This window comes from Oryzias melastigma, linkage group LG4 (assembly GCF_002922805.2).
Source record: "Oryzias melastigma strain HK-1 linkage group LG4, ASM292280v2, whole genome shotgun sequence".
Taxonomy (NCBI): domain Eukaryota; kingdom Metazoa; phylum Chordata; class Actinopteri; order Beloniformes; family Adrianichthyidae; genus Oryzias; species Oryzias melastigma.
In genome coordinates this window covers 30,222,566-30,245,313 of record NC_050515.1, presented here as the reverse complement: position 1 = coordinate 30,245,313, position 22,748 = coordinate 30,222,566, and the positions used below count along the sequence as shown (strand labels likewise).

The 22,748-nt window shown below is 40.1% G+C and overlaps 1 protein-coding gene across 2 annotated transcripts in view; it reads right to left on the bottom strand.

The window, feature by feature from the left end:
• The window catches only part of gatad2ab (GATA zinc finger domain containing 2Ab), a 37,370-nt gene that overhangs the window by 5,735 nt on the left and 8,887 nt on the right, over positions 1 to 22,748 (bottom strand). The window contains exons 2-8 of one of the 2 annotated variants that reach the window (XM_024259088.2): positions 10,041 to 10,337; positions 5,336 to 5,459; positions 3,723 to 3,854; positions 3,546 to 3,617; positions 1,603 to 1,719; positions 386 to 583; positions 63 to 312 (exon numbers count right to left, since the gene is read on the bottom strand). In XM_024259088.2, coding sequence (XP_024114856.1) covers positions 63 to 312; positions 386 to 583; positions 1,603 to 1,719; positions 3,546 to 3,617; positions 3,723 to 3,854; positions 5,336 to 5,459; positions 10,041 to 10,324 — 1,177 coding nt within the window. In that variant the 5' untranslated portion in view covers positions 10,325 to 10,337. Of the gene's footprint in view, positions 1 to 62; positions 313 to 385; positions 584 to 1,602; positions 1,720 to 3,545; positions 3,618 to 3,722; positions 3,855 to 5,335; positions 5,460 to 10,040; positions 10,931 to 22,748 lie in introns of those variants that run through there. The other variant, XM_036211720.1, reaches the window with a different exon arrangement.

Here is a 22,748-nt window from a genome sequence, read left to right as displayed (position 1 = left end):
CACTTACTCCAGGATTCATGCGTGTGCATTCAACAGCTGAACTGTGGAAGACTTTTCCTCACCCCTTCCATGCATTTCCAGAAGTTTTTGCACCACCTCCTCCAAACCCAACAAGTAGATGAACTCATTATTAGCAGCTGAAGGCAAGAAGTTGAATTCAGGAGCAGGAGGTTTGGGCGGAGGAATCTCCAGCAGCGTTTTCTCCAGCTGTTTCCGCAGAGCTAATTTAGCCGCTGCTTGTCTGCTGGCTGGAGAGTCGTTGATGCTGGAGTTTGGTGATGCTGAGGAGCCTTTTAGACCACTCTGAGAAGCCTAAACAGAAACAATCCAAACCATTAGGTTTAATCCAGTGTGAGGAATCCCATCTTTCACAGGGTGATCTGACCTGAGAGATGTTGACCATGACATTGCTGTTGGATACATTGGCCACTCGAATGAGTCCCTGCTGAATGATCCTCTGGCCCTGCACCTGGACGTTGGGCACAGATGCCCTGGGGGCCAGCAGGAGCGGGGGAGGCCCTGATCCGCTGTGCTGCTGTTGCTGCCGCAGACTAGCTATCTGCTGGGGAGTCACTGCGATCGGCTGGTGAGCACACAGCAACATGCATCAGATCAGTGAGAAACAGAGAAACTGCTCGTCTAACCCTTTAAGTTTGAGTCCGTTAGTGCGGCCTGACTGGTAGAAATGAGTAAGCCTGACGTACTTCCAACAGATTCTGAAGTGGAGAGAAGAAAAGCAGCCCTACACTCAGGATTCCTACACGCTTCTTCAAGTTCAATTTCAAACTTTTAAGATTCAGCAAATGAAAAATTAAGACCGATTTCTCTGCCTAATTCCCAGCCTTTTGGACGAAGAAAAAATGAAATCCCTGTCAGTAACGGAGTAAAGGGATGAATTACAATTTAATATTCAGTAAATAGATTACAATTATTAGACTACAGAAAATGCACTTATTCGCCCATCAGTAGCCGGGTTAGGCTCCGGCACCCCGCGACCCCGAAAGGGACAAAGCGGTCAGGAAAATGGAAATGGAAAATGCACTTAACGCAATTACTTCATCGCACATTTTGGTGCAGTGAAACCAGCGGTGACTAATAAACCATAGAGAAGGGGTGGAACGGACCACAAATTATCTGTGATCCGTATGGATCACTGGCCATGGTTCAGGACACGTACTGCAGATCGCCCCCTCCTCCTCCCCCGCAGCCACTGCGTTCCTCACGCACACAATATTTAAATCAATCTCGCCCACAGCAAATGCAAATCGTGTACTGTACGCCGTCTTTGTTTCAACATGCGTTAAAGCTGGTTCTTGACGGCTATCCAAAAGTCTATTAACCTGAAGCTCTTTGTGATCATTACACCCCTAGCTGACCACCAGAGTATTTGCACCATTATCCAAAACTTGAAGTTAGTAAAGTGAGGAGACGCTCATCTCAGAATCAGCTGACTGGCGTGTTAACGGTTGAAGATGTAGGGTATGTCAAAGAGCGTTTGTTATTTAGGTGTCGTCGGCAACATCTCCAGTGTTAGAGGGTAATACGAGGCAAATTTAAAGACCAGACGTCTGTTGTGACACAGACTGAAAGCCCTTCACCAACCTGGGCTCCTCTGACAAGCGGGGGCATGACAATCTGAGAGCCGTGTTTTGAATGGACGTGCTGCCCTCCCCGCACCAAAGGAGGAGGGATCACTGTGCCCGAGCTCCGCCCCGTCACCTGCAAACACCAAGCATGATCACATTCACATCTGCTGCTTTTGTCAACTTAAAATCTTTACTTGAACATATGCATTTTCTAAGATGAGGTAAAGGCTGCATGCTAAAGGTGTAATAATTAATCAACTTAAGCAGTGAAATACATAATGCTGTCATGTGATTAACTCTTTATGCAATTAATTAATCAAGACCTGTAATTAATTAATCGAATTAATCGATTTTAATTGCAATTTTAACCTAATAATTGCATTTTCTTTAAAAGTGTGTAATCGTGGTGAAGTAAAAGATCAAATAACATTAAAAATATGGCTTCATGAAGTTTCAGTTTTTTTGAACAATTAAAACAAACAAACAAAAAAACATCAGGTCCAGAATGCTCCGATTTACCACATCATAAAACAGTAGGAAAACTTTTTACTAAACCTTTTACTTATTAATACCATAACTCAAATGGTGATATAACTAATTCCACAGTTTACCACAACAGCAAGAGAGTAGAAAAGACATGAGAGTGATTTTATAGTTTAATTTAAGCTATTTTGGTGACTTTGATCATTTTAAGGACCGGGATGAAGCAGAGAAGAAATAGAGAAGAGAATCTAAGAAGAAAGAAATGAAACATTGCGGAGGAATTCAACTATTTAAGCTTTGGACTTTGTTTTTGTTTTGTTTTTTTTACCTTACGTCATATCATGTAGACAAAAACAAACTTTAACTGCTGGACTTTAAATCTGAAATGATCATTCATTCATTCATCTTCCTGTCCCCTTCTTCCCTTTCGGGGTCGCGGGGGTGCCGGAGCCTATCTGGCTGCTGATGGGTGAAGGCGGGGTTCACCCTGGACAGGTCACCAGTCTGTCGCAGCTGAAATGATCTTTTTGTTTTTACCTCTCATGATGATCATTTTTCGAGAGACCGAGCTGTTTGCAGCGCAGAGCCCTGCTGCACTTTTTAAAAAGGAGTGAGAGCAGAGCGTGACGATGTTACCGCTGCGTTTCAAATAGTCCACTTTTGTCACAATAAATAAATGCAAAATAATCTTAAATATATAACAAGACTGAAGTTCTAATCATTTATTTAACATGCCTAATTTTCTTAAATGTTCATGGTTTGAGTGTGATAACGCCGTCAGGTGTGCGCTAACATGGAAGTAACCATCCGACGCAAAAATGAGGTTAACGCTATACAAAAAAATAACACCAAAATGATTAATTAGCCATTATTAAATAATCATTGTGCCGTGTTGTTTTTTGTAAAATGATTCAATATCACCATCTGGTGAAGGAATTAAAAAACTAAAACTGGATATTTCAGATGGTCACTTTATCACGTTCATCTCAATTAAGTAATTAATGAATGAATTGAGATGAACGTGATAAAGTGTCAGCACTAGAGTTAACCAGATTGCTCTGTCTGAGCCAATGCGTTTAAACCAAATGACCAGTATCATAATAAAACCATTTCAAAATGAAATAAATGGATTGTGATCGATATTTTAAATTAGCATTTGGATTGAGGTATGGTGGGTCTAATTTACTTGCTTTTAATTTATCAAAGTCATGTGACAATACAGTGTGGTAGAATGTTCTAATATTGTTCCATTTGGATTATACTGATGTGAAAAACAAATGTATTTAACTAAAATGTGAATAGATTTGACATTCTTCTTTACTTGTTTGTTTGCACATTTGATTATCTTGTAAGATGCCCTGGATTGACTTTAGGTCAGTGAATCCGACTGTTCAAAGTGAACTAATATTGACTATGAATCATAGCAGCAACCACAAATGATGACACGAATGGCTACACTCCTACTGCATGCATTACCTGGAGGGAGCCTTTACTGGATGTCACGGTCCCTCGGACCAGAGGAGGAGGAGTAGCCACGGAGCCACTTGCCTGGAACAGGTCAGTAATAAATCAAGTTAAAGACAAAGAAATGACTTTAATGAACTGAAGTCATGGAGTAAGGCACTTGTGCGGGAATCAACCCGCTCCATTTACCTTCTGAACAGTACTCTCTTTCTGGATCTGGCTCTGTCGGAGTTTCTTAAGGAGCACCAGTTTGGCCTCTTGAAGTCTCAGCTCTTCCTTAAGCTGTTTGATGATGATTTCCCTTTCTTCAGGGGAACTCTTCTGCAATTAACATCAATTCATTCACAGCATTTTAGTCACTCTTATGTTTATGACTCCATCTATTCTAGATGTTTATGTATTGTTTAAATGTTTCAGTGTTTTATAAACCATTTTCAGGTGAGGTCACACAAAACGGCGAGTGTGCAGAGTGACTTCTGGTTCTATATTCTGTCTATGGTTTAGAACGGTGAAGCTGACAGTTGAACGCGGTTTAGAGCAATTTTATGTAAAAAATGAAATATAACCATATGTAACGTAAATGTGTAAAAAAAATCCTCTGGATGATATTAAACCAGTCGTGGATTATTTCTCTCTACAACCCGGTCATAGTTAGATGAAGGTTACAGGAACTTCATTGAATGCTGCTGGTTTGATTATGAAGGTCATTCAGATTTTACTCTTCTAATTAATGCTAATGCTAACGCTAGCTTGATAAAACATAGATCTGCAGAAGATCTTTAAAGTTAAAGTTGATTACATTTCTGTGTTCACAAAGTCACTAAAAACAGAGATAAAGTCAGACAATTTCAACGTGTCTGACAGTAAAGAAAAACTAATAACTGTTGTGTTATTTTCTGACATAGCTCCTCTTTGCTGTTGATCATAATCATGTCTGATCACTGCAGGATAATAAAGGGAAACAAGGGTCAACATAATTTGAAACTGTCAAAAAAAAAAACCTTCCTATTAAAACCATTCCTATTTTTACAATTCCTCCTTAAAATACCCCAAAAACCCCAAATACCTCTTATACCAACAACTACATTTATCCTTGGGTGCAGTTAAAACCCCACATGCAGCAATCTGCATCGTAGCTGCTTCTATTAATTGTGGCCAACATGAATTTCCATCAGTTTTTGTGCTGATCGCACTTAAAAAATGCACAAATAACATCAAGCAAAATAAAACCTGATAGAATAATATCTGCTCAAACGAAAGGTCCATATTTTCAATAGAACCTCAAGTATTGAAGGATTTTTCAAATTTGTATTTAGATTTACGAACGATATAAGACAGGAAATGAAAATACAGTTCAGCAGGACATTCATGAAATAAATACTGTATATTTTTCTGTTGAAATTGGTAATGTTATCTTTTATTATTTATGTAAAATTGCCGTTCTAAACCCAAAACACTGTAAGTCAGTATTGACATTTTCGGCCCGGTCTTCATTTTGTCTGACGTCACCGTGAAAAGGGTCTTTTGTCTCAATGTTTTAATGCATTCTTAACCGACTGTGGCTGCCTGTTTCCCAGGACTCCTTTGCAAGAGAGGTTTGAAATCTCAATGGGATTATCCTGGTCAAATAAAGGTCAATAAAAGCAAAAAACTGTTTTGCAAAGTTAACAAAATAGATGTTTGAGTCAAAAGTTTTAAGCTACAAAAGGGGATTCCTTTACCAGTACAAGTTGTGTCTTTCCTAATGAGAACTCTCTACTTACAAAAGCAGGAACTTGTCTGGGTTAAATGTGTATCCATACCTTAAGTTTCTCCGTGTCTGCTTTTGTAAAGCAGTGGCCGTTCATGACTGGACTGGACGGCTCGTTGTCTGACAGGACAATCACGTCGTCTGGAGAAGACGGCTGTTGCTCTGTCTTGATGTCACTGATGAGAAAAAAAACATACCAAAAGGTGATCAACGAGTGGCAGTTTTTGAATTCCTCCAGCAGATGGTGATATAGAATCATTTTACAACAGCTCAGCTGTGGCACGACTGTGTTTTGGGACAGAGAAGAAGACAGAAACCAAGAGATCAATAAAGGGGAAATGGTGGCAGGGGAAGAGCACAACAACTGTTATATCTTCACTGGTAGGTTTCACCAACAGAACTGCTGTTCTCTCTGTTCCAGAAACAAACCCAATTCCAATCATGTCAATCACAGAGCATCGTTTAATCAACTATTAGGTTTTTCTAAACAAATGTGAAAGCTAAACAAGCCGGTCAGAGATACCCCAGCTGAAATGGGAGGGAAATTAGCATATGAGCTAACGAGATCTGACTTCTAGAGGTGTGGATGGGACAGCTGCAGCTCCAGACGTGTGCTGGGTGTTGCTACATGACAGCATGAGGAAGATCGACGTTTGTGTCATAATAATTATAAATGCACGTCTGCAGTCATAGGATCAAACCCCTAAGAGAACCCGAGCAGCACCATGATCAGCCTGAGCCCACCACCCCACACCTTTGTGGTCAGGCCTGTGGCCTAGTCGGGTCAGCACAGCCTGGGCCTCAGCTTTGCCTCCCTCCCAGCTGCTAACATCCGAGCAGAGGTCCGCCGGAGACGCTCAGGAGGGTGACAGTGAGGGGGAGGGGAATAGATGGCCAGGAGCCAACCTATTGTGTACACTTACTCAGTCGCCACTTCACGCAACCCTCCCCCACCCTACACGCTTCTTTCTTTACTCCAACTTTCTGACTCACGGACTTGAGGTTTCTCTTTGCTCTGCCCTGTTTTCAGAGCCATCATCTCTGCTGCACTCCAGAGACCAGCAGCACGCCCGTCAGGACAAACAAGAGTTCTAGAAAGACCATCCTAAAACCAATTCTCCATAAAATCATTCAGCTTTATTTGTCTGCTTCCCTCTGTAAAACTCTACTACTTCTCAAAGAGCTGCTTCAATAGAAATGACACTCAGTAGAGAGTAACCATTCAGTCAAGCCACCATTCAATTCACACTTTTAAAGTCACAATTTCCATTTTTTTTCTCAACACAATGAATTAAAGGTATGTTTTCAAGTATTTTTTCTTTTTTTTCACTTGCATCAAACTGTCTGTTTTCTTACTAACAGAAAGAATTCAATACAAATACACAATTATACATTATATTGAAATGATCACAAATCCTTTCATGCTCTGTTCATATTAGGGATGTGCCAATTTATTGTTATTGCGATATATCGCGATATTTAGTCCTGCGATCGATTCTCGATGGGTTGTCACCAAGTATCGATATTATTTTCATTTAAGAGGATGTAGTGCTGAGCGTGCGAGTCGGGCACCGGAACTATGGGCGCGCGCTGCATCGGACATTTGATAGCGACGCACGCGCTCGTTCGGGAGAAGCACCGGCGAGATACATGACAGCCTCTGTAGCGCGTGTGTGAAGCATGTCTACCTGTCAGCATTTATCCTCCATCTGTAGGAGATCCACCCGGTAAGAAGTGACTTTGTCTGAGCGCTAGAATGTCAGCGATCACTTACTTCCTGTTTGCTGTGGGAACTGAGCGCGTGCTTCGCAGCTGTTTGTGTGTACTTCAGGGACCGTCGGAATTTTCGTTTTCATGCACTTCGATGTTTAACCTGCTGGTGTACGGTGTAACTTTGGTAAATTTATAATTTGACGTTTTTAAACAATGTAATTACTTGTTGCTAATGTTAATTTAAAGTAATTCTTAAATAAATAAAGCAGGATCTGATGTATGAACTGAAGTTTAAATGTGATTAAAATAAAGTACATGAATTCACTGTAAAATTAGGGAGGTTGCTAATTAATTGAAGCACTAAACATTATTTTTGTTTGCCATTATTCTGTGTGTTTTAAGGTTTTTACCTATTGACTGCTGACTGACCAAATAGAAAAATGATAAAGATTGGAAAAATAATCTCAAGTGACAGTCTGAGTAAATCAGCCTTCAATTTTGGATGCTCAGCCCTTTTCAAGTGAGGGAAAAGTTAACGAAAAATTAGGTAACACTTGACAGAGGCTGTAAAACATTAAATTAATCATCTTTTGGTGTGACATTCCTTTGGAGGTAGATAGCTGTTGCGACTTGAATTATTTAATTTTTGCTCTGTTGTTTACAACAATTCTGCACTAAGTAGTGTCACTGCTGATCATGTTTACTATTGTTAACATTGAATCTGACAGATAATTCCAATTCAGTAGTTGTCAATGTTTGTCAAAGACAGTATTACTGATTTCAGCAATGTTGCACAAAAGTGTCGATAATTTGTTGCACAAAATAAGAAAAGTTGTTTATTATGATTGTGTTTAAGCTAAAAAAGATAAATTGGGAGATATTTTCCCAAAAAACATGTTCTTCTATGTAATGTTAGTTATTAGAGAGCATTTTTACCAATAATCGCAGTATCGCGATATTATCGATATTGTGAGCCATGTATCGCGTATCGTATCGTAAGGTACCCAGTGATTCCCAGCCCTACTGTTCATGTTGTGCTACACGTGTTTGACGGAACGCCCTGCACCTGGTCAGCGCAACCACTCCAGCCAGTGCGCACGAACTCGCCCGCGCTCAGCGCAAATGAAAAAAGACAGAGAGCTAAAGAGAGTTCATTAAAAAAAAGAGCACAGCTCCCAGGAAGGAGTCAGAAGGGAAACCGTTGTGAAGCTGCATCATCACCATGGCTGTTGTAACGGTAGATATGTCAAAGTTGGATGAAAATGTAAAGTTTCAAGGTGAGGAAAAAAATCTCGCCATTGCTTGAATTTGCATTAATAGTTGTGATTGCAACATTGCAAAATCCTGGAGGGACTGACTTATGTGAAACTTTTAAATCTGAAGGAGCTGCAGGAATTTCCCAGGAGGGGAGCAGATGAACACACAGCCAGTCTGCGACGCACACTCGCAAGTGTGCACACACTTACAGCGAGCCTGCATGAAGAAATGTCATCTGTTCTGCATTTGTCTAAATTTTGGCACAGGCCGTGGCAAACCAATTTTTTAATTTTCTGCACTGATGAATTCGTTGACCAGTTTGAACCTTTTTTTTTTTACCATTTCACAAAGAATCGTAACATCCTTATTCATTAACCCTAAAAATCAAATATTTTACTTTTTAAAATCTAATAATTCAAATTCATCAAAATTATATATAAAAAAAAAAACAGAAAATCCTCATATTTTAATGGATTGTTGAAAAACTACACCTATAGAATCTGACATGGTCCTTATGATCTCTTTCAAACGACACACAGCAGACTTGGCTTTGCCACCAAAAAGCGAGACCGGGTCCTGAACTGTCGCTACCATTTAATGAGAACAGTTAACACAAGCATCACAACACACAAGCTAGGTTATGTAAGGGCCAGAGTTTCTGCATGCCTCAGCTTCACAATGATCCCACTGCTGAATCCGTGCAGTGGGATCCTCCATTTAGGAAGCTCACGGCCACGTTAAGATAAAATAGGGCCTTTAGGGCTGCTAAAAAACGTCTGACAATTAAAGCTATTCAATATTTATCAAGTATACACAGCATACGTCAAAAGGAAGATTCATTGGGCACAATTTTATAACATGGCCAGTATGAATGCAATTCTCTTCAATAATAAGGGATCCAAAAGGGATTCAGAGTATGGCCTCCATATAAACAATAAAATGTTCCCTTTGCCCTAAAGTAGTTGTTGAGGACTGAACCAAGGCCAAAGGTGACAGTTGTTTCAAATTATGACGAACCATAGTCTACACATAAGCATCTGAGCCATATCTCTTTCTCTTTAACTGCTATCTCATCCCCATGTATTTATTGCTTTCCAGCATGTCCGTAACTTTCTCTTTGTGGTCATGTGACACACACCCCGTCCATCCTGCGCCCTCCTTCTTCCGGTGTAGAAGCCAAGGGAATGGGCAGTTAAACTTGCCGTCATAGCACAGCCGTCATTTTGTACAAAGTGAGAGGCAGAGTTCAGGTGCTGCTGTGGGAGAAAATGGAGCCACGACGTTTTCAGAACGGGGGCAGGCTGCAGACAACAACCACACCGTAACTTCCTGTATGACTCCTGTCAGACCACTTGCTATTGCAAATCTAAAAAAGAAACTTGCAGCTTCAAGAGACTTCACTGCACAACCATTTGCTGTTCAGGCACAAACTTAACTTCAAAACCTTTCAGGTAAAAAAAAAAGAAAAAAAAAAGTATTTGATACTTCTAAGACGCTGAACAAGTGAAACTGCCCACTGGACAAAAAGAGGCAACAAAGCATTAGGAAGCTATTTTAAATGGTTAAATGTAAATAGATACCCAGTCTGAAAGTTTAAAGGCTCAAATCAAAGCAGTATCATGCACATGTCCACAAAAATGTGTGAATTATATTTTTTTCATTTTTAATCAAATAAAAAAATACAACATAATAATTTAAAGTCCCCCAAGACATTTTTTTTATTAAAACATGTTCCCAGTATATTTTAAGTACAAGAAACTTGCATGCATCTGAATTTTGTGTCTCACCTTTTCGATGTGCTCATGTCAACAGGTTCATCTCCAGTTTGGACCTCCACCTTGATGGTGGCTTTCACTTCCCCCGTCTTTAGGATACTGGCTGCTACCTTAGCATGATCGTTCTTCAACCTGACATCCTCGGCTCCAGATCCCACCAGGGCTAATGGGATTATGGCTGTGTCACTTTTCTCCAGCTTTACCCGTTTGCTGTCCATGTCTCCAACCACAGCTGCATGGTCCCTCTCAAGAGCCCGCTTCTGGCTGCGAGTCTGACGCACTGCCTCCTCCGACATGGCTACTCTCTCTCTGGACACACAGAAAAAACAAAAAGAAAACATTACAAACGATTGTAATTGCAACAAAAAAAAATGCAGCTCTATTGCAGGGAGAAGAAAAATTAGAGTTGACACCAACAGTAACAAACACAGACCCAAATGACAAAAATTGACCATGTCAATAGCTGGTAGTTTCACCATTTGCAGCGAGGACTGCTGATAGTGTTCATCACAGCCTCTTGATGTTATTCTTCCACAAAGTCTACATGTAGTTCTGCCAGATCACTTGGGGGTGAATACAATCATGCAGTCAGCTGGTTCCAGACGGGCTTTATGGGGTTCAGGTCAGAGGTCATTGGTGGTCATTCCATATGAGCCACTCCCACTTCCTGAAGTCCAGCTGTGACGGTTCTGGCACCATGTGGTGAAGTATGATCATGCTTAAGCAGAGTTGGGGGTGTCCTGGTGGACTTGGATTATGAGGAGGGGTTCTACCAAATCAGTTTTGTGATGACTGGTGATCCCTGCCCAGACTGTTGCACCTCCTTCCTTAAAGCTAACCCTGGGGACCGTGTTGACCGCACCGTACTGCTCACCTTGCTTTCTCCTAGAATACTGATGAGTGACGACCATCATTTCTGCGCATCGTGACGAGACAAGAGTCTGACGATACACATCAAGGTACACTTCAAGATGCAATATATACCCTGATATACACCAAGACTGTACCAGAGACAGTATGTCACACTTTTTTTAAAGTAGGACTTTGAATAAACTTTGTCTTAACATTAATACACCTTTTCCAAGAATAAAACAATAAAATACATTTTTTTAGCAATCAAAGCATTAAGGAATTCAACTATGTCTCATATGGTTGATTTTACCCAAGCAAATTCATAATGCTTTTCTTTTGGTAATCTAAGAAATATTTATTCAACGCAGAGTTATGTGATTTTCACAACAAAATATTTTTCAGTGTAAAAAAAAAGCAAAAATAATAAATGTGCTTTAACAATAACTGGTTTTATATGTATGATTGAGATAATAAAGTGCTGTTTCAGCATTGCTACATGCAGCCAAAATGGTTCTTTTCAAATGGTTCAGGTGTCTGAACGGGAATGTTAACCCTCGTGCTCTCTTATGGGGTCCAGATGACCCAGGCCTTGCATTGACGTGTTATCCATCCCATGAAAATGAGGACAAAGGTGGACAGGATTTCACGTCTGCCGTGGACACCAGTAAAATTAAAAAATCATTGAGAAGGAAAATTCAGTGCACAGTCTTGTCGGGTCCAGATGACCCCACTCCCAACATCAACATATAGCACAAGTATTAACAGGTGTTTCAAAAATGGAAGAAAAAAAATTGCGTGTTCTTTCCAGAAACATTTAAGCAGGGATTGGCAAACTTTCTTACTCATGGGCCACAAAGTTGGACAGGAGCAGATTTGTGGCGTGTTTTAGTAATTCACCTTTTAAAAGAAATAAACAACACAATTCTGGACAAAAACATGTCTTAATCTTGATTGAAAATTACTTTAAAACAGAACATTTTGGAGTTTCTATTTGTATTTTTTTAAATGTTTTTTGTTCTCATTGTAGTGCTATTTTTACAAATGGGTTGATGTCCCTCAGGGAAAAACTCAACCTCAGGATAATGCTGCGTTCATGTGGTGTTGGAATCATAGGAAAAATGATTGTCCGGCTTGGAAGTCCAACAAGAATATTGGAAAAACAACAAATCTTCAAATACTGCATGAATACAGAATAATGTATGCACCTGAACAAAGGTGAATCTGTGGGGAAACACCTGAATTACAAGGAAAAAAAAAAGAAAAGAAACAAATACAGGTAATCAATCATAGAGTTTGGCTAGTTTAACGGGCCTCATGTGGCCCCTGGGTAGGAGTTTGCCCACCCCTGCATTTAAGTGTGATGAAGCAGCATGACAGGGTGAAGGACAGTGCTTCAATGTGGCTAAGATTCATTATTTCTTTCTCTCTGACAGTCTGCAGTGCAGCTCTGCACCTCTGTTTTCACACATGCTGAAAACACAACACGTGTTTCCCGCTCATTGCCAGGACGGCGGTATTTCTTCAGAGCCTTGTACACATCACTCTGATCCATCAGGTTGCTGAATTAGAATCTTCAGCATTTTGATTAAAGCTCCACACGCTGCGAATCAGTACAGCCTCAGTCATCTTACATGAATCTGACATGTAGCACAGAAATCCATACTTTTGTATGGTATCAGTAGCAACTTGGCAGAGTTTCAGTACCCATCCAAAGTTAAACCAAGTTGAACCCCAGTGAAGTCCTTAATCTCTAAAATTTGAATTAGATGACTATAAATACAATAAAAGGGAGAGAAGGTAACGATCGCCATAAAAAAAGACATGTAGACGTGATTACTGATACTTTTGTAAAGCTTTTCAAAATAAATAATCTTGATTTCTCATTGTCATCCGTGTCTTCTCTGCATCATTAATGAGATCTACAGAGTTTTTAGTAGCATTGAGGCTAAAAACTTGATGGTAGTAGCTTCTCCCTTGTGCAACAGAAATGTTTAATTTATAAACATATTTTGGACAAAAACTGAACATCAAATCTGATGCACATTGAAAGAGACAGCAGGCTGCGGTGCTAAACTAGTGCCAATATTATTTGAAACCCAAATAAAACAAACCTAAAAAAAAATATTGGTGTTTGGCCAGAAAAAATGTAGAATGTAAAAAAAAAACAAAATTAAATCCAAGTTTTCACAGTCAGTGAATGCGTTAGGACTAAAGTTACCTTTATGTTAGCCCCGCCCCAACGCGCCACAACGGAGATAAAAGTTTAGAAACAGAAATTTTCCGATTCGAAAACGAAAAAGAAAAAAAAAAGTTGAAAAAAAGATTTGCAACTGAAACAAAAGTTTTGAAATTGAAATTTTGAGTTTTGAAACCTAAAAAATAAACATTTGAAGCTGAAAATAATTAAGTTTATTTTAGAATAGCAAAAGGTTTTGGATATTTTACATTTTTTGGGCCAAACAAAATTTTTGTCAATTTGTTTGATTTGGGTTTCAAATGATATTGGCCCTAATTTAGCTCCATAGAAGACATGTATGAGATACGTGTCAAAAAACAGGCAGCAGACACAAGTTTGATGTGTGAATTATCACAGAGGTGAAACAATTGATGAATGGATTTCTATTCCTACAATCCAACCAGATTGATCCGTCTGAGGAAGAATCAAACTTTACCATTAAATCATTTCAAAATGAGAAGTTAATAATTGATATTGGAAACACTGTTTGAATTGAGACACTGCGGGTTTATTCTACTATAAAGTAAAGACAAGCAAGATCCATCACAGTAGACAACACACATGATGAAGCAGAAACTGATCAACCATCATTCCAGTCCAATGTGTGGAAACACTGAAGTCATGTGACCATACAGTCTGGTGGTACTGGGTATTCAAAACAACATTGGGCAATAATGGCTTGAACATTTTTTGCTTCCGCCGTGTTGTTCGCTGTTATGGCACTTCGTCCTTTTGGTGGTATAATAAAATAAACCCACCTTCCCTCAATCCAGATGGTATTTTACACCATTGATTAGGGGTGTGCCAAAATATCGATATTGTAATATATTGCAACATTTAGTCCTGCAATTGATTCTTGATGAGTTCTCACCAAGTATTGATCTTTTATTTTTGTTTGAAGAGGCTGGAAAATGTTATATTCTTCATCCTTTGGTGAGACGTTCCCTTTGGAGGTAGACAGGGGGCGCACGTTGCGAGACTTTCAGTTGTGGGCAGTGTCAATGCTTGTCAAAAACGAGCAATGACTCAAGTGGAATTACTCATTTCAGTAATGTTAAACAAAAGTGTCTATTATTAGTTGTACCAAATAAGACACAAATTGCTTATTATGACTTTGTTAAAACAAAAAAATAAATGGGGATATAAATTTAAAAAAAAGTGTTCTGGTTTCTTAGTTTGATATATGGTGAGTTATTAGAGATAATTTTTTTTAAATAATTACCACAATATTGCCATGGTACATGGCGTATACTTGTATAGCACTTTCTACCCTCCCCAAAGCGCTTCACAGTCACAGACCCATTCACACATTCACACACTGGTGGTGGCTCCGCTGCCAAGCACTGGCACCAACCTCCCACCAGAGGTAATTCAGGGTTCAGTGTCTTGCCCAAGGACACTTCGACACATGGGTGGGTAAGGCGGGAGTCAGACCCACAATCTTCCCATCAGGAGATGACGGTAATATCCAGTAATTCGCAGTTATAAGATTATCATTTTATCTCATTTTGAAAGTATTTTAAAGTAGCATATGTTGAGGCTGGCACCCAGGAGCCCTGGGTTCGATTCCCAGGGGTGTCCACTGATCCCCACCCAGATTGGGTCCTTAGCCAAGACCCTTGATGCTGCTGCCTAACTGGGTCCCTGTGCCCCTCAAGTACAGGGTTGTGTCAGGAAGGGCATCCGGCGTAAAAACTCTGCCAAATCACTGATGCCAAACAGTAGGTGCTGTTACGCTGTGGAGACCCCGAAAGGGATAAGCCAAAAGTGAAAGAAGATAGGTTGATTTGATTCAGTTTGATTCTGCTTTAGGCAGATTGATTTGGTTGGATCCTAGGTATTGAAATCAATTTATGAATCAACCAATAAATCATTACACCACTAGTCTACTGTCTTTGCATTTGTATGTACATGGGAATCAAGTAAAAAGACGTCCAATCACAAGCTTGTTTCTGCCAAGTTAGGACCAAGTGACAGTTTCAATGGATTTGGAAGATAAAGCGGCATTGTGCTGATGTTCAACACTTTACATAAGTGTAACATATCAGTGTAAAGCTGCTGTTCTCTGTATCAGAATCACCTGGTTTGTGTTGACTGGACACACTTCATTCCTGTAAATATATACAGCTACACACAGAGCATCTCATTAGCATCATGCTAATGCTACATCATGGTCACTAAATCAACACTTTTAATTGTGTGAATGCATTCAATGCATTAATTGTGTGAATACATTGAATGCATTCACACAATTGATATTCTTCATTTACGTTTTCTTCCGTCCGTTTTTTAACACGATAAACTCAAGCACACTTTATGCGATTTACACAATCTTGGTATCAAAACGTTCAGCTCATTAAGGACATTACTGCTTGTATTATTAGTAGTTGTGCACTTTACAGTTTTTGCGTAGTTACACAATTTGTGCGTTTTTTCAGCCCCATTATAACTAATAGTATTTTTTTACAAATTCCTGCAAATTACGCACTTAATGCAATTTAAGCAATTTTACACATCCAGCATGTCCAGAAATTCATGCTTGTACTTCATTGTTAAAATTAATGCAAGTTACACAAAATTACACAATTTAACACAACTTTACACAACTACACAATTTTACACAATTTGAGCAAATTTTAAGCAAATTCAGCATTTTATGCAATTTTACACATCCAGCATGTTCAGGAAATTCATGCTTTTACTACACATTCTTACAATTACACAAGTTACACAAATTTAACACAACTTTACACAATGCGATAATGCATTCACACATGCATTATCGGAGGTAATGCAATTTTTCTAGTTAAACTTTGTGTTGCTGCTACAAGTCCAGCGGGTTTGTCTTCCAGACTGGCTCCCGGTTAAATTAAATAAATAAATAAATAAATAAATAAAAATCACCAGATGCTCCACAGCTTCAGCCAAAACTACATGTTACACAGAGAAGATTAGTGGACGTTACCCCGGAAAAATTGAATTGTACTGTGTCCCTCCAAAGTCAATTAGATGTATTGATTAGAGGACAATGCATTGAGATGCATATCAAATCATGTGAGGGAAAGATACACACCCCTAGCAGAAAGGCATGTAGTATGCAGTTATTAAGTATAGTTAATTCCTCAATCAATACATTCTTAGGCATTTGTTAGCGGCTAGAGGAAAGCAATGTGTATATACAAGCCATGTAGAAGATGGGAGGATAAGATGCACCACTTTAATGGAAGTCCATGACCTCACAACATACAACTCATAGCTTATAGTGACTGAATCAACGACAGAGGCTCACCTACTTAAATAACATGCCCTCCGCTCATCTGCAGTAATGACCCCCCCCCCTTCTATGACTAGTACAGCCAGCTAGAACAGTTTAAACACACAGGCTTCTCTGAGTCTCAGCTGGGTTCAATACAAGGAAAAACTATAATTATAAAGACCAATAAAGGAAACACAAACTCAATAAAAAAGAAAAAAAAAACACAGCTGGGGCTAATTTGAGTTTCCAAGAAAGACAGGTTCCTAGTAATTTATTTTCTTTCACACACCACCAACTTTTTCACTTCTGTGATGTGATTTACATTAAATTGAGGCCACTTTTTTATCACTTGGGACTAATGATGATTTTTGTTGCTGCTTTTTAACACCCATCTAAATGTCTATCTAGGTACAATCTAAGAAGTATTAATTCTGAAACGATGAGCCTACCTATCTGATGATTGAACCAGTCTGGGAGTGGGGGCAGGAGTGCCACGGTTGGGGGAGGAGCAGCGTTCAGAGTGAATGTGGTTAGCTTAGCAATAATCTGACTGTACCCAAGTGAAAAAAGACTCTTCCTGGTCTTCTCGCTCTGTTTACCCCTCCCTACCACACACACACTCACGCACATAGATTGCTATCGGAGCTGTTGTGCAGCAGACTTGTCTAGAGTTGTGTGTGTGAGAATGTGTGTGTGTGCTTGTGGCCCCACTGCTTGTGTCCTGAACACCAAGGGTTAAGCCCCTGCCATTTTAACACCACTGACTGATCAGACCATTAGGGTGTTACCTAACAAAATGGAAGCATTTAACCCCCTCTCTGCCAGGCTGCGTCACCGTGTCAGAGTGTGAGGGAGCATTAAGAAACGGAGCAATGCACGGCACATTCATCCCACTGAAAGTTGCACTGGGATTCACCTTTAGCATCACAATGATGCCAATGCACTAAATCCTGATAGTTTTGATCACTCTGAAACCACATAGCAATACTTAAAGCCAGGGGTGTCAAACTCCAGGGGTTGAGGGCTGCTGTCCCACATGTAGGAACGGGTATCCTTAAGATATTATCAATACTACTCCTCTAATTGATAAAGCTTCTCAATACGGTGTTTTACTGGTACTCTTATTGATACTTTCTGTGTGAAAACAAGGCAGGAGAAGATAAATGATTATGTACATGAAAACCTTTAACAACAAATTTAACATTAATTTAATGACCTTTGATCCAAAATCAACTTTTTGAGCTTTTAAGTGTTTTATAATTCTCATTCCTCACTATAAACAACCCCAAAGCAGTATTTTGATCGGACACACATTTCTTAGTATTTTTTTAAACCTGTTGTCTAAACACCAGCCCCTCTTAACCAATGAAGACAAGCAGGTTCTCACGAGCTGAAGTCACAAAGTGAGAACAGCCCCTTCCTGGAAGAGTCTGCGCTTCCAGTGGGCTAACACCTGGATCGCAGCGGACGCAGTAGCACCGCAAAGAGGCGGAACAGAGGCCGCTTCAATTCGGCGCCCCTATTAACCTAAGGTGTGGTTCACCATGTGTAGAGCGCCATGGTCCTCCGTGGAAGGCTCCCGTCGTGCAGCGCATCGTCTCGGCATCTCATCTATTTTTGTGCGCGAGCCGCGAGTGATCCACGTCGATTCTGGCAGGAAGTTACATCAAAATACATGAGAAAATCCATTTTGTTTTTAAAATATGACCAATTTTTCGCAATAAAATACCACGATTTGCAAATGTGATCATATTTTTGTATCTAAACAGAGATAAAAATAAACATTCAATCATAAAAAAACACAAAAAAACACAAAAAAACAGACATACACACATAGAACAACGCAGTGGAGCGGGGTGAAGGCTGGGTTTGAGTTGCAAAAAAACAAAAAGAGAGGCAGAGAGCAGTTCTTGGCAGAAACATGGGGTAATATTTTTAGTTATTCATTTATCCATGATGGATAAACAACAGAAAGAAAACAAAAAACCCTAGCAGAAGTGACTTTTGAACCATCGCGAAAAAATGCGCATCTGGTGCGTTTGCAGGAGAGAGCGGATGCTGCGTGCACTTGGCTCTGTACCGCTTCACGGTGCTCCTGAGTCCAGTGTGAACCTAGCTCAACACAAACTTTCTCCGTGGAGCCGTGCTCAGCAAAACATTTTCATTTTATATGCATAACACCGTATATCCTCTTGTTGTGTCCCGTCTCCAATATCCACCAGGTCTAAAGGTGCATTCACACCAAACACAATTCACGCAACAAATTTGCATCGCATGGAAGATGGGAGGGTTATGTTGAGAGATCAGTTTTTTTTTTGTTGTAAATAGTTCTATAAAAACATCTGAAATCACATCTCTATGTCTGGTTTGTGAAATTATTCAAATCAAGTTTTTCCCCATCACCGGGGGCTTCTATCTCACTCCGGGGACAGTGTCTGGATTACAGCCGCTTCCACTGTGTTTCTGTGACTGAGTTTGAAGGCTGTCCAGCATTAACTCGAGAGGGACAAAAAAAAAGGGAGGGGGGTGTCTGTGTGTATTATTGTCTCAATGAAAATAAGAAAAATGTCACAAAGTTGGGAAGCCCGAGCAGGCAGCCCCCACAGCCTGCAGCGGCTGTTTGTCTGCCAGCGTATTTAGCGAGCGAGCTCCACTGGACTAAAGGAGGCTGGGTGACAACAGTCAGAGAGCCGCCGCGGTGGGCTAGCGGTCTGCCCGGGGTGCATCTCTTCTTCACCCGCCCTGGTAACTCCATGGCCCCAGCAGGTTGAGGAATTAGATGGAAGTTCAGGACAAAAACACTCGCACTGATTATTATTCTACCTGCTGTTAAGTCACTGAAAACGTCAAGTGCCCAAAGCAGAGGCCAAACTTCAGATGTTCAAATCGAGCTGCTTGCCAGACCTTCGCACTGCGCTCATTGCGAAAATTGCACCGCAGGACTTCAGATCCCCTCAATTCACGCCTGTACCATTGACTTAACGTTAAAACTGGCCGCCTCTGTTGCGCAAATCGCATTCAGTGACAATGCACCTCAACAGGTGTTCATTGGTGTTTGTGTTGTGTAGCGATGACCGGTTCATTCGCTCATTCGGTTTAGCATTTAAACTTCGTCGATGGTATCCGCCAAAGAACATTCTGGTGAGGAATCTGCAAGACATTTAAGGTGGATCCTAAAAGTATCAGAGAATGACATGAGCAGATAAGATGGCTGCAAAAAGGGAGCATACGATGTCCTGGAGGAGGTGCAAAGGAAAACAGCGAAGGATTAGAAGAACTGGTTTGAACACAGATTATTTAGAAAAGACAGAAGGGTGCGCATGTCTCCAGGAAAACGATTGGCACGAAAGCGAAGAGGATTTATCATACAAAGCCAGTGCCAATCATAGCACAATATAATGTTTTCATAATTTAATAACTCCTGAAGTGTTCATCAGATGTATGCATTAATTGATCGAATTTTCCAGCAAAACAAACCCATTGACCATCAACATTCCGTCTGTGAATTCTCGGGCTACTCCAGACAGATATACAATATGCACATCCATTTTAGCTAAAATTTGGATGTTTGTTTTCAGCTAAAACACAGACATGCTGATGAGGACAGTTCTAAAATAATGTCATGAAATGGGCAACACACTCAAGGAACGAAAGGAGGAGCCTCAGAGATCGAGGCGTCTTACTTCCGGGTGGGAATAGAGCTCACAAAAAGAACTTATATTTCAATAATAATGTGTTCTTTCATGTTCCAAAGGTAATATATGATTATATATTTGGATATAGTTTCCTATGAAAGACATAAGAACAGCATGGTATAGGCCCTGGCAATTAAACAACAAAATGCAGAGTGTATATTAAATGGCCTCGTCACCTAAAAGAAGTGAAAATTAACATTTACAACAGTCATCTCATGCAGTTTCTCTGCAGGAAAAAATCTGCAAATTGGCCTTTTCTGCTAGCAGTCAGAGGGGTGGGGGTTCAAAGAGGGCTGAGAAACTGAAGAGTAACTTTTTTGCACAATGTTACATTTTCATTCATTCAGGTAATTTATTACTATTGAGACACGATATAGTATGAATGTTCAGCTTGTTTATATTATATGATTGGTTTTCTTTTACAGTATTCATTTTGTCCTTTTTATTAAAATTTCCTGCACTTATCTTTAATAGACATTTTAGTCATCTGCTCCATGTGCGTACTGCTAGCACACACCTGCTGAAACAACAGAGGCACCAGACGTCTCACCTGGACAATCAGACGCTGTGCATCTCCGCTAGAATCTGGTGTATGTTTGTGCTGTGTTTGGAAGGGTTACTGCTGTTACAGCACTTACAGACACATTTTTGTTACATTAGAGACAGTGTGCGCAGTCTACATCTACTTTGGAAAAACTCAGACACACTTTTTGATTGCAGCCGCTCTGTCATGTTTGTGCATTTATTGTTAGACACAGCGGTGGGATACCTTTGGGTAAGTGAGACGACGTGAGCAGGCCCTCGCCTTCGCACTGGAGCAGGAAGGGAAAAGAACTGAGGAAAGAGGGAGAGGAGACCTGTCTAGAGGTAATCAATCTTTTTAAGACACATCCAAACAAAGTAGTGCATGCCATTTCTCCGCTGTTGCCTCGCCACTACACCGGCACCATAAAACCCTACAGTTATGGCTGAAACTTATCAGTTTAGTAAAATATAATAAAGTTGGACCGGTACCAAACCATGCAGGTTTCGGTAAAGCATATGTACCCACATGTTTTCTAACCAACCTGCTCATTATTGGCTAAACACCCCTGGTCCATGTAATCAACAGCAGATAAGACAGGAGTTCAGCAGGTCGGCCCTCGAGGCCTGGAGTCTGACACTAATTCTTTAAGTTCTGTTATTTGAATTATACACAAAAAATGTCTCAAGTAAAGAAGAATTCCAATTATCCTACAACAAATGGACACAAATAATGCTAAAATAAGAATGAAGCAGTGTAAATAGTAAATGGCTTATACTTGTAAAACACTTTACAACCTTCCTCGAAGACCCAAAGCCCTTTACAGTCTCAGAACCATTCACTCACTGGTGGCGGCTCCGCTGATGAACACTGGCACCAACCTTCCACCAGAGACAATCTGGGGTTCAGTGTTTAATCATATTGTTTCTTTCTATAAACAGTACATACAATGTACATGTATGCAATGTAAATTTAAGATATAACAATAATGTGAAACTGAAATGACTCAAATTTTATATTTCATTTTGACAGAATCTGTTATTTTTCTGCCCTTGTGTGTCTTGAGTTCCAGTTGAACTATTATCATTGCAGATTTAATGACAACACATCATTGTTGTCAGGTTTATTAATCTCTTATTGTTTAATTCTAAATATTTTTAACAATATTAGATTTCCAATAGACCATTACTTTATCAGACATGTTTTATAAACTGTATAAACACAATAGATTTTGCTCCTTTAGCAGAAATTGTCTCCTTTAATCAACTTTTAGCCCTGGTTGTAAAGAAAATCCTCAGTACTGTTCAAACCAAGTCACATTCAGGACTGAGGCCTAAATACAAAAAAAAGATGCCATTATAGTACTACGACTTGCTTAAAGTTCCCCTATGACAATTTTTTTTTTTATAAAAACAAAGTTCTCAGTAGTGTTTTAATTATGATTATGAAGTTTTTAACACAAATCCCACAACCTAAATGTCTTAAAAAGCCATTTTTCATGTTGATCTGAAGCCTCAGCCTACAAAATATCCTCTGAGGGGGTGTGGCTTTTGGAGCTGAGCGGACCTGCTTCTTTACGGGTGCACACACACACACCCCTCCCTGTCTGATTATGGTAGCTCTGTTTCTCACTGGCATAAATCATCACCGCTGCTACAGCAGTTTGATTTTGAGCTGGATGTCAGCTTGGACCAAACTTTAACTGATTTACAATCCTTAACAGCTGCGGTCAAATGAGTTGCTGTTCACATTTCCGTGGTCACATCAAGAAGCTCCGTGGAGTCTGGTGGAGATTTTCCAGGATATGGACTGGAAACCCCAAAGTCAAAATGGAAACACCTCAGAAAGTGAATGAGAGAGCAAAAATCCTGTGGGACTTCTAGATCCAGACAGACAGGATGGTAATGGTGAACCAACCAGACATTGTAGTGGTGGATAAAGAACAGAGGAAAGTCGTTGTGGTAGATGTGGCAGTACCAAGCCATGGTAACATCAAGAAGAAGGAACATGAGAAACTGGAGAAATACCAGGGACTCAGAGAGGAACTAAAGAAAGCTTGGAAGGTGAAAGTGACAGTGGTGCCCGTGGTAATTGGAGCACTCGGGGCTGGAACCTCCAAACTGGAGGAGTGGCTACAGCAGATCCCTGGAAAGACCTC